We start from the raw sequence: 13,259 nt of genomic DNA, 5'->3' as shown, positions 1-13,259 counted from the left end.
ACGTTATTAATCAGTGGTATGTAGATATAAATAGAATTCATTATGCTATGTATGAGGAACTCATACCACAATCACAGTATAGAAACAAACTGCTGCATGTTCGATCTCTTATAAATGCCAAATCTGATCTTCTTCGATGCCTTCCCTTGAATGTTGGAATAATCTCTTATACCCTTCCATCGAGGTGGGGGGTTATGTCTTTCCCTTAAGTGGTGACCGTTGAATGGGTGGTGTCCCTTTTCAACCGTTTTACTCTTCATGCCTCTTCATGCTTAACCCGCTCTCTTAATGCTTTATTGTTTATTTCTAAACTAATCTTTCATCCTGTTTAGAAGAGATCGCTATTGCTAGAGGGAGAGAGGGTGGATCAATTGGTAAGTTTCATTATCTCTATTCTGTGATAACCCGATTGCTGTAGCATGTCCAATTTCTGAAACTGTGAAGTCTTACTTCGTAAGACAGTTTCATCTTGCGATTAACTGTTTCACTTAGTACTGGGTCGGGTCATGATAGATGAACTTTCCATTAAGTTAACACTTTTATTTCAAACATCCCCCTAACCAGATTTAATAGGCTTGCCTGGCTTCTCTTTGTTGTAGGCCTGGAATATCCTCATCACCTGGTACAATGCGGTAGTACACCAATGCTCTAATTCTCTTTAAAAATCATTTGTAATTCCATTTCTATTGATCGACAAACTTTTGAGCAATATTTGCAACATGCTCTATCAAGTTATCAATTTACATTTTTTTCAGTTTTTGTCCTGATAGTTGATTCTTTATCATCATCAGCCTTCTTGTTCGAGACCTCCATGCAATTCCACAACACAGCCATTCTATTAACAAGGATGATGTTTCATTCTAATTCTTATACCCCTTTGCATTCACTCTCTACCTATCTAATTTTAAATGACAATATAGATTTTTCACTCTCTATGCAACGTCCTGAAGTAATTTGAATTCCTCGTTCTTTTTTTGGTGGAGGTGAGAAACAAGTCCATAAACTGTTAGGGCAGACAAATACCAAACTCCCATGGGCTAAGCTGCCAAGATATGAAGGCCAATTTTTTCTCCAGAAACCACTCAATACCTGCACTCAACCTCAATCCTTAATCCCTTCTGGTATACAATTATCCGTACCTCAATGTTTCCAGCAGGAGTGAGCCAAGCATCTTTTAAGTAAATAATATTCATAAATTTGAATCATCTTTCTCTGTTTTTTAGTTTAAAAACTGATACAAAAATGCAAGCAGGTTACTGAACGAAGATGTGCAAGGGGTTGTGTAATGACAATGGAGGACACTCCTAAAAGAAGAACCCAAGTCCACATCCACCTACCACAATAAGGTAGCCCATAACTCCAATGGGCATATGGTAAGGTTGTGATATGACCAATTCTGGATACATATGAGCGTAACCCATTTTTACAAATTATACTAAAGTGATCCAAGAACTCCGCACAAAGCAATAAATGTGCCCTGTAACCTCGCCCAATACTAACCAAGAAACAGAAACGACTAACTGATGGACACACAACATTCCCGTACATTTACCAAGTTTGAGAGAAAATAAAATAAAAAATGACTGAAGCTCCTTTCCTAAATAGCAAGTTAATTCTCATAAAAAAAAAGGTGAAAGAAATCAACAACAGAGGTCCACCAATTATTTCTTTCTCTCTCTAACAAAACCGAGCATCTTTATGGCAACCCATGTTTCGTCGTCCCCCCAGATTTCCGACTTCTAAAACGTCAAAATTGCCTCCAACTCTCTACTCATTCCAGTGTATTCCCATTTAGGTTTCCAAGTCTTCATGCATACAATACTAGCCTTTTTTTACTTCTGAAACTGCCCATGTCATTTAGTCGGTAGATTTAAATTGCTAAATAGATTTGCAAAATCATAAACATCCAAATTTGTGACATAAAAATGATCCTCCTAATGGCATATAGTGTTTTTGAAAGAAAAATAAGAGAAAGAAACGTGTGTACATACCAATCAACATGCCAACAGTGACGAATGTAAGGAGGCCAAGAACCATTTTGGTCGCACCAATAGCCATTTTGTGGATGGGAGACACAGAGAGATTCACGCAGCACAGGCTTGAGCTTAAATTGACCAATTCAAATATTCCTCAGAAGCCCATGAAAAAAAATGATTTGGGCTTTCGTCTTTATTTAATTGTTTTCTTGCGGGAAGGAGACTTTTTTTGCGCGCTTTCGACTCCCTGACTATAACGACAACTACAACAACTTTGTAGTCACCGAATGCATCGGTTTAACATATGAATTTCCTTATTTAAAATCTCGAATTTTGTTTTGTCGTCTTCGGGCCCTTGTCCTTTACAGATTATTGATTGATCGGGTATTAATTAGAAACTCCTCAATGGATTATGAAGAAGAAGAATTATGAAGAGAAGAATAAATTTTTCGGTGCATGAGACTAACAAAAGCTTATGTCTTTGAATGAATAATGATGTTCAGCGGTCTAAAGGATCAAGATATAAATTAATTCACTTTCAGATTCTTTTTTATGTCGGTCTTTCTGAAATGAATTTTAAGTAGGTTGTCATTTTCAAGTGGGTTGTCTTTTTTCTCCCTTCCCTTCTTCAACAAAAACAATCATTTTACATAAAATTAGCAATCACATTTTGATAATATTTCAAGGGTGTGGGCAAGGGTTTGGTAATGAGATGTCTAGGCAAGAGTGTTTAAGCAAGTTGACATAGGGCAATCTCAGTTTTCGTATGCTTGGGATCATGTAGGAAGGGCCCTGCATAAGAAAGTTGTGGCTAAGGCAAAGGTTGCAAACAAAGACAAAAGATTGATGAAAGTGACAATAGACAAAAGCAAACACAAGGGACCCCACTGCCAGCTACAGCATTCCAATAGGTTTCTATGATGCCTTTTGCTTCTATCTTTGTTTTTATACAATTTATTTTGTCTACTTTATACAAAAGTGGACAAAACTTTGCAAACCACAAAACTAGCAAAAACGCTTCATAGCTTAAAATAACCTTGAAAACAATAAAACAAAGCTAGACTCAAACAAAATAGTGGAAAACATCATAGGGCGAGAGGTGGATTTATTAATAGACATATCAAATTACAAAAAATTACGAAGAAGATGCTCATTGTCCTATTGGAAAAACTTGGGAAAAGGTGTGAGAGGGGGAACAAAAAGGAACATGAAGTTTTAACTCAGGTAGACATGCTAATGTTATATACCCTATCTTTTTCGATGAGGAATCTGGAACCCCAAGCATTCACACAAGTCAAAATTCCAAATATAAGAGAAAGACTAACATTTGTTAATGTCAAGCAATATTTATAGTGAAGACAAGCCAAAATAACCAAAAGGTTGAGGTGGCTAGGGCACACTAAGTTTATCACAATATTTTCAAGGCTAGCAAGCTTCAACCAAACAATAGACATACATGAGAGGCAACAAGAGCAAGTAAGACAAAGATAGAAATGTAAGTGAATCATGAAAACTTCAAAAATCAAGTTGAAAAGGTAGGCCAACAAAACCATCAACTTAAATACATTGAGGAAATGAAGTAGCAAGAGGTGAAAACAAAGGAGTATTTGGCAGGTGAAAGCAAGTTGGACCAATATAGCCCTAACTCGGCTCCTTTAACTTGGTCCTCAAATTTGTATGTTAAGGAACTGTTGGGGCTAAAGAGGAGACTCAAAGTTTTGGAAACATTAGAACAGTTAAAGTATAACAAATGGCAAGAGATCTTGGACACCAATCATAAAATCACTCAAGAAAACAAGTTTCTTAAAGAGGAAATAGTCAAATTGCAATATAATTTGAAATCGGGGTAGTAAGAAATTGTGGTCATGAAGGAGGAACTAAAATAGATTAAAAGTGGAGATTTACTTAAAGTTGTATGCTGGAAATGTGGTGTCAGCCTGCAATAGGAGGAAACATCTCAAACACACACATGAAACATTGCATTAGAGGTTAGAAATCCAAACAAAACAAGTTAAATGAATCTAAACTCTTAAAATCATTCCATGCTCCTCTATCTCCAAGGATCGTCAACATTCAAGGTGGCTCTTAGCTTGGAAGAGCACTTGATTCTTTAAGATGACAACCTAAAGAACGAGATTTAAATGATTCTAAGATCTAAATGGAATGCAACCAAGATCCTAGTGATGATTTAGATATGAAACTAGATGATGATACGATGCAATATATTGATATGAAGCTTAAACTAGTATGAAAATGATACTAAGATGAAGCTAACATGATATATCTAAGATTATAATGCTATCAAAATGATCTAAAATGTTATTCTATCAAAGAGAGATAATATGCTTAATGTTATGAGACTATAAGTTTGATGCACAAAAACTTGATTGTTTTGAAGAAGGAATGGACTCTCTTTATAGGGAAAATAGGGCAATGGATGGTCAAGATTGGATAATATTATCGAGGGCTAGGATTGAAAGTTATCAATCCATGTTCATAATTCTCACCAATGTAATGGTGACAATTGTCAACAAGAGACTGCTTGAGAGGAGATGTAAGAAGCTTTAAATGCTTGAGAAGACATGAAGATTACCTTAGGAGGTAAGGGTTAAGGTTAGGTTAAGATTACCCATTGGATAAAGCTTTTACCCAAGGGGTAATCTCTTGTGCATGGGTTAAAGGGATAACCATGGTCAAAGAAATGAATGCTTGATGAGACCCTTGGGTTAGATGAAGGTTGAGTTAGGCAAAAAGTCTCTAACCATGTAAGGAGGTTGAGTTAACCATTAATGGTTTGGAAGACTTTCAAGGTTAACTTGTTGAAGACATAAAGCCTTTAATGGTTTTCAAAGACTTTGAGGGTTTGAGAAGTGACTTCCCTTTGTTTAGGGATGTGACAATATTTAGTAGATGGGTTAGGCTCACTAATACATTTGGCCTAAAATTCCGACGGAGGTTTCCGATGGAGAAGGTATATTGTGATCAAATTTGATTTTTTTTTTTAAAATGCCCACTTTCGTCGAAATTCCGATGATAATGCAACATTTGGTTTCGACGGAGAAGGAATTGACAATGATATTTGTTTTTTTTAGAAAAAGTGTCTGCGTTCGTCGAATTCCGACGACTACGGGCATTACTTAAAAAAAAGAAAAGACCAAGTCATTTCATAAATCCCGCCTCTTCGTCTCGCCTCTGCCATTACAAAAGCTCTAGCTTGGATAAGTCTCCTCTGGCAGGGAACCTATGGGTTTAATCGCTGCAGGATGTAGGAATGGTCAACTATCCTAGCTATCTACTACTAGTGCTCCAGTCGCGGAATGAAGTGGTTCCTCCCATGCCGATTCCGGAGAAAGAATCCAGATCGATTGTGCACTCAAGAAGTCGCAGGTGGGGGTCTAGTAAGTTGAGAAGTTATTGTTGGGGCATCCCCTGATGAACACGAAGGAGGGAGGCGGACATAGGTTCCCTGTGGGTTTAATCACTGTAGGATGTAGGAATGGTTGGCTATCATAGCGCCGCTTTCCTTTCCTTTCGCATTTGAGCCAAATGATGTGTTTGTCAGGGCGACCATTTCAATTATCATCGCTTCACTCTAAATTGGGCATTACAAGATCCGGTTGAAGAAAAAAGGTAGGGTATAATCAGAAAATTCATTGTTATACATAGGGTGAACTCACAATACCGGTTCCCACTTTTTGACCAACTTTGACACTTAGATGAACATTTTGCAAAAAACTTCACTTTCTGACACCTATAACTTTTAAACCATTAAGAATTTGAAGATAATGTAAACTAGTGATTTGTAACATCTTTTTTGTAGATTCTAAATATAGTTTTTTCAATTTTTTTTTAATAAAATTTAATTGATTTTTCCATCCCCCTCAAAAGTATTTTTTTTATAGCAAACCACATTTTTTAAGAGTGATGTGCGTCCCAAAACGTATAATTTTTTTTCTATAAATGATAAAAACTTATCTCTTTTAAATTTTGGTTTATAACATCAATACCAAGGACATATAGTTGGTTTGATAGTGATATGTTGAATATTTTTTATTTTATTAAGTTTTGAAGTCCGACTAATTATAATTTAGATATAGGTGTACGTTTGAACATGTAACTTGTTCTATATATATCAAAATTCAATTTTATTTTTTTTGTTAGAAAGAAGACATCGATACCTAGTGCATAGATATTTTTTAGAATTTTTTTGAATTAGTTTACTATTTTTCCCAATGCATTGAACAAAGAAGTTCATGTTCGGTGAAAAACATACATTCATAAAAAATAAAATAAAAATATATTAATAAAATTAAATATATTAAACATTATACTATTTGGAAATCTTATAATAAGGACTAAATCCTTAAGAAAATAAAACTTCTAAATGAATTCGTTTGACCTCTCAAAAGCTAATGTAAAATTGGTTTTTTATCACCATTTGATAGATGCAAAGGAGACTCCATTGCAAGTATGATTTAGAAGTAGAGAGGTTCTATCCAATAAATTTTGATCTAAGAGCCTTTTATCTAACTCTTTTCACTTAATTACTTCAAATGGGACCTCTTAAAGCTTAAATAATTATATTTTTTTAAAAATGTATGATTTCAGCAAAAATAGGATGTGTCAAAAAGTGGGAACCAACTTTGTGAGTTCACCCCATATTCAAATATTTAGATTCAAAGTTTATTATAGATTTATCAGATTAATTGCCAATAGCAGAGATGGTGAGAGGTTTCTGTAATATGATATGATCGATTTAAAAGAAGAATTTCTTACAAGACCTAAATCGTTGAACAATCCTACAATCATGTATTAATTAAACACTGCATTTTAAATAATGAACAATATAATAAGCTTGAAACATATTAACACTACTTTCCATATTTAAAATATATTCTAATTAAGGAGAGGGATGACCTAAACCTGCGTGATTGAGTGCCATTATGTAAAATATATCCTAATTATGGATGTTGGTATATATGGTTGTGACAAAAAATCCCTGTTACAGAACCGTGATAGCACTGTGTAGTGATTGAGTGCTATTTTTTGTCGGTGTTTTGGAAGGGAGCATAAGTGTACCATTAGGAAGGTGGTATAAAATGGAAGCTGAGAGGGGTTTGGAAGGTAGGAAGGTGAATGGGGGGAGACAAAAGGATGTGAAGGATGGAATGGGGTTAGGTAGGTGAAGTAAAAGTAAGTGTGTATGAGGTTAAGTTTTAGGATAGGATGTAGGAAAGTGGAGGAGGTTAAGATAGGGGATATGAAAGGTAGATGGAAGGTAATAATGATAGGAAGTGAGGTAAAGGTTATGAGGTGTGGGTTAGAAAATAGGGTGTAGGAAATAGAAGGAAGGGTCATATCACTTTGAGAGTTTTCACCAAGATGAGTAGCCCGAGTATGGACCTCAAATATTATAAGCCACGAGGATCCACTTGTAGCAGAGGAGCATATACTTGCATCTTGGGAGCTTATTAGGAGTTCACCTTGAATTTGGGAAATACACATAGAGGAGATAGAATATTGATCAATACACATTACCTAGCCTCATCATGCATAAATACAAGAGGTATAGACTATAGCAAGCACATATCATGAGCCAAAGGATCATATTCGAGAGTTGCTTCATCTCCAATCCTCTACATTTTTAATATCCACAAATGGGGTTGAGGATAAGTCTTGGTTACTTAGCTTGGACTTATGCTTTGGGTTGCATCTATATGTGAGCAACCTAAAGGCATAATTTTCAATGCAATTTTTGAGAGGACTTGCTTCCACCTTGTGGTACTGGGAGGATAAAATGCACCAACTCACATTGGAAACCCTCTCCAGATACCATTTTGGAGTGCTTCAAAGTGTGTTCTATTTCAAAATATTTTTGACAGAGATGCATAGATGAGTTTCACAATTTACATAATAAGGTTTCATAGTGGCTCAACATGAGAGTTAGTTTTTGGAGTTCTTGTAGTTTGTAGATTACATTCAAGACAAGTTACTTGTCAATTATTTCATTAGGGGTGGAAAGCCTAAAATTTCAGTTTTCCTACACATGGCCAATCCAAATGACTTTACGGTTGCTATGGCAAAGTCTCTTATGGAAAAGGAGGTACATGGGAGGACACAAGAGGCATGAGAGAAGTTTGTAACCTTGATGAAGGGACTAAAGTGTCCATAGGCCTCCCCATCCTTCAAAGGATAATTTAGACTTACTATATGATTTACAAAGAAAAACCCAATAGTATCAATATTAGGGACAAAGGTCTAGAGCATAGTAGGGGCCATAAGGTAGTCCCATGTGATCATCATCGATACAAGGATATTTTAGGTATGAGAGACTATAGGGCTATCAATCTAGGCCTTCTATGACTCAACAACCTTTTAGGGGAGAATCTAGTGTTTTTAGTAGTTAGGATCTTCTAATTATGGTGGGGCCTAGCCAACATAGGGTTATATGAGAGGCACATTTTATGTATATGTTAGTATTAGACAGAGAGTGCCCACAAGGTTTTAGAGTAGGTGGACACCATCCTAGGATGTCAAAGTAGATAGTTGATATGTGGGTCTTTACCCTCCCAACCACTCAAGATATACCACCATGGGTCTTTACCCTCCCAAACACGCAAAGGTCAAAGGAAGATTCACTGTTGCAACACTCACTTTTTGTGACAGTCTCAAGCACTTAGGACAGTCACTCCTTTTGTGGCCATTCTTCTTCACACAACACTCTCTATCATTAATTATGATGATAATGTACCTCCTTAAACCTTCCACCAACACCTAACTCAATACCAAACTCTTTCCCAATCTCGCTAATGGACTAATTAACTCAACTCACTGTGAAATTGTGACGGTCAATGCAAGGTTTAGGACAGTAATAATTAGGATCTTCTAATTATGGTGGGGCCTAGCCAACATAGGGTTATATGAGACAGGGGTAAGTTCAACAGTGACGTGTATTAGATTGTCATCAAAGTTTCCTATTAGTGTTACTTTGTATCAACATTAACCACTTATTGTCATGGGAATCAACTAATAGACAACATAGATATTTATCATCAACCTCCTTTTATTTCACCAAAGGGACAAAAATTTATTAAACACAACGAGAATTACAAAGCAAGAAAGTAGATACATAACCTAATCTAATCTCCATTTTCATAACCTAAGAAGGTAGATACAACTAAATAATCTTGAAAGAATTGCATATGAAGGGCACTATTAGAAAAGAACTTATGTACCATGCTAGTCTATGTAGCTACTACTAATTATTGCATAGAAACAGATACATGTGTTAGAATGTGTTGAAATAGTAGCTAGCTCGAATATGACAAACCCTATAAATGTAACTTGTAATTTGGCCTGACCCTAATTGGGTGATGTAACTTGTGGTCCTATATTGAATGTAACTTGTAATTTGGTTTGAATGTAACCAAGGATAAATATTCAAAAAGTATAATAATTACAATAATACATATATCACTCTCATGCCTTCCTTGATTTGATATAAGGTCCCTCTATCATGTTAATTCATGATAGCCTCGGTAAGATAAATGATTGAATGAGAGATAAATGAAGTCTCTCATTCAATCATCTATCTTATTGATAAACTATGATGAATACTTCAAGCTATTGTTCCTTCATTTGATTGATGATCATTCTTAAATTTGTATATATTCAACCATACTTGAAAAGTTCAATCAATGCTTAACTACCGATAATCATCGGTTGTAAATCTCATAGCACAGAATACTGATTGGTATCAGTTTACATTAAAACCAATGCACTCCGATTAATATCGGTTAACATATTAACTATGAACACCGATTGTTATCAGGCTTAACCAATGCACTCTGATTAATATCAATTAATATATTAATTGTGAACATTGATTGTTATCAGGCTTAACTAATACATACCGATTAGTATCGGTTGTCTTGCATATGATAGACACGTCGATTAAGTATCAGGTGGTTTGTTAAGTGATATATACACCGATGAAATATTTGGGCATAAAATAGATGAAATGCACTCCATACTACTATTGCACAATATTTTGGTCGATGGTATTTTTAAAATAATAAAGGAAGGTGTATGGAACTGGCCTACTCTTGTGCTTTTCATGCCATCAAAATTTGAGTTTGATTGTCATCATTTACTTTGCCAAATTCTTCACATGTAACTCCTAAATCAATTTCCTACACACAAAATGAAAAAAATAGGTTTATTGATGGGGGCTTTCCTAGGTCAAATAGGTTTGAATATACCTTGAAGTGTGCAATATGGAAGGTTTGTATTCTTAATCTCCTACCCATTTCTTAATTTAAAATATGATATCTTTATTAAATATCTCCTCTATTTTTGGAGGTAGACATCTTTAGGAAAGGATCTCTTCCTCCCTCTTTAAAATGATCCCTTTAGATCTAATCTAAAAATGCTTAAAATTGAACATGATACCTTGATGAATCTTTCTTGAATCCTCACACAAGGTTTTAGGATGTCATGCAGAATGGTGTGCTTTAACTTGAATTCTCCTTCAATTCTTGATGAATGCTTGATTGCTTGTTCACTTGGAATTGAATTGATTTTATAATTAAGAGATCACTTGAATTGTAGGTAACCCCCTTCAAATGATAGGGTAGGCTTCCTTTTATACCTAATATATGTCTTGAAAGCATTTTATCCTGATGGCTTTAAATTAAAGTACTTTCTCTTCTATCTAGTATTGGTGGAGCAGAGGTTGCATTGCATCGACCTAGGATACATATTTCCGCATATACAACACACGTTAAATGTATCCAAGGTCGATGCAAAGCAACCTCTGCTCCAAAGATCGCTAGAAAATAGAGAAAGAACTTTAATTTAATACCATCAGGATAGAAGGCTTTCAAGATAGATAAATGGTATGCAAATGTATCTATTTGGAATGTATTACCCAAACAACGCAATCAATCAGTCGCCTTTGAAAAGAAAGTGGTATGATGAAATATTTGGGCATAAAATAGATGAAATGCACTCCATACTACTGCTGCACAACATTTTGGTCGATGATATTTTTAAAATAGTAAAGGAAGGTGTATGGAACAACCAAATTCTTATCATTATAAACAATGAATATTTTAAGATCCTTTTATGATGTGTAAGTTGAGAATATTTTATGAAAGGTCCCTAAATGAATACACTTTAAACTGATTTTAGCAATGACTATCGGATGTAGACAAAATGAATGCTTTTTGGATTAGGATGGTACAAAAAATATACTATCAAAAGGTTGCTTTGGAAAGTATATGATTCAAAACTAAGGAAATGCAATTATTTACAAGTTTTAACCTTCTTAGATGCAAAATCCCTTATTTAGCCTCTCACAAACCCTTAAAAGTATGGTTTCTCATATACCCCTCTTCCAAACACTATACCATCCAAATGATGATGGATTCACCTTTCATTTGAAATGTCTATACACTTTCAATCATAAAATGTGCCCCTCCTTAAGGCAGATTTGCCACTGCTGCTCCTTAGCAAGCAATTTCTCCACTCTTACATTCATTGTTTTGGTGATCACCCCGGTTCTCCACCCAATATGCACATCAACCTATTAGTAATTTATTGTACATGCTAGAGGAGTGCCATCCCATGAATATTAGGCCTTTTACATTCATGGAATGACCATTTTCATTGTAAATCAACCAAATCAAATGCCAAATTGCACAAATATGTTAGAATAGTCAATGCAACTAGTCTAAAGTCTGAGACAAATGGATTATCAGTGCATCTTCCCTGCAAATAAGATGTTCAAGGTCTCTTCAATGCATTAGGAATTCAAATACACACTCAAGACAAAGTTACCATAAGCCAAAACACCAAAAAATTTCAAGAAAACAAAAATTTGTTGTTATTGCTTGTCCTAGTCCGTACACCAGCATTCTCTGCCATACAAAGCATTACATCAACCATTTGATCAAAAAATGTTAATTGTTGACACACAAGGTCATGAAATGATTTATTGAACTTGCCTAAACTCTTGTAGACTCCCTAAGCCATAAATTCCTATTACATCTTTTTGTTGGTCCTAAGGTCCTTACCAGGCCCTTTAGGACAAATTACAAACTTATTACAATTTTCATCATTAAAGGCCATAATGGACCTTAAGACATCATAATTGATTGGCTCTTCACTCCTAAGACCTTCAAAAGTCTTTAATGGCTTCATTGAGTCCTCTGGTCTTCCAAATGCACCTGCACCAACTTGAATTCTCCTTCAATGCTTGATTGCTTGTTCACTTGGAATTGAATTGATTTTATAATTAAGAGATCACTTGAATTGTAGGTAGACCCCTTCAAATGATAGGGTAGGCTTCCTTTTATACCTAATATATGTCTTGAAAGCATTTTATCTTGATGGCATTAAATTAAAGTACTTTCTCTTCTATCTGGTATTGGTGGAGCAGAGGTTGCATTGCATCGACCTATGATACATATTTCCGCAGATGCAACACAAGTTAAATGTATCCCAGGTCGATGCAAAACAACCTCTGCTCCAAAGATCACCAGAAAATAGAGAAAGAACTTTAATTTAATGCCATCGGGATAAAAGGCTTTCAAGACAGATAAAATTTGAGTTTGATTGTCATCATTTACTTTGCCAAATTCTTCACACGTAACTCCTGAATCAATTTCCTACACACAAAATGACGGAAATAGGTTTGAATATACCTTGAAGTGTGCAATATGGAAGGTTTGTATTCTTAATCTCCTGCCCATTTCTTAATTTAAAAGATGAGGCATATGTCCTAATAGGTATGAAATAAGACCTATATAAGCATTAGTAAGTCCTTTAAGCCTTCAGATAGGCATACGTAAGTCCTTTTTTGTTTTAAATACTGCAGGTAGGCCTTAGTAAGTCCTATAGCACATTTGTTCTTAAGTCCTACAGGCACATTGTAAATTCTTCTCCTTGTAAATCTTCCACTTGTAAAAGCATTGTATTAAGTCCTACGGGCACTATGTAATGAACCTGGGGAGAGGCTAATTTTAGGAGACCGCCACTCCAATATAATTTTTTAAGACCTCGTAGCACCATTTTTAAAACATTGGGATTAAAAATTATGACAAGATGACTTTCATGTAGTCCGGAATGCGTGATCTTCATGTTGGCATATATTTGTGTCCTTGTTTATCACTGTCAAAGAAGTCCTACGTTACTTCGGTACTTCATTTTTTCTTTTATGGAAATTGACATGTGATCCCCTATTAATATTAAGGGGGAGTGTTTGAACATAATGTTATTAGG

At 35.2% G+C, this 13,259-nt stretch overlaps 1 protein-coding gene across 3 annotated transcripts in view; it reads right to left on the bottom strand.

The window, feature by feature from the left end:
• Window positions 1–2,419, bottom strand: part of LOC131029530 (prolyl 4-hydroxylase 1) — a 213,778-nt gene extending 211,359 nt beyond the window's left edge. Inside the window, exon 1 of one of the 3 annotated variants that reach the window (XR_009102788.2) lies at window positions 1,992–2,419. Coding sequence is in view for 2 of the 3 variants with exons in the window: in XM_057960037.2 (XP_057816020.1) it covers window positions 1,992–2,058 (67 nt within the window). In the remaining variant the exon portion in view is untranslated. The remainder of the gene's footprint in view (window positions 1–1,991) is intronic. The other 2 variants (XM_057960037.2, XM_057960036.2) reach the window with 2 other exon arrangements.
• Between the last annotated feature and the right edge of the window lie 10,840 nt (window positions 2,420–13,259).

The sequence above is a fragment of the Cryptomeria japonica genome, chromosome 5, assembly GCF_030272615.1.
Source record: "Cryptomeria japonica chromosome 5, Sugi_1.0, whole genome shotgun sequence".
Classification (NCBI taxonomy): domain Eukaryota; kingdom Viridiplantae; phylum Streptophyta; class Pinopsida; order Cupressales; family Cupressaceae; genus Cryptomeria; species Cryptomeria japonica.
This window is presented reverse-complemented; position numbering and strand designations above follow the sequence as displayed.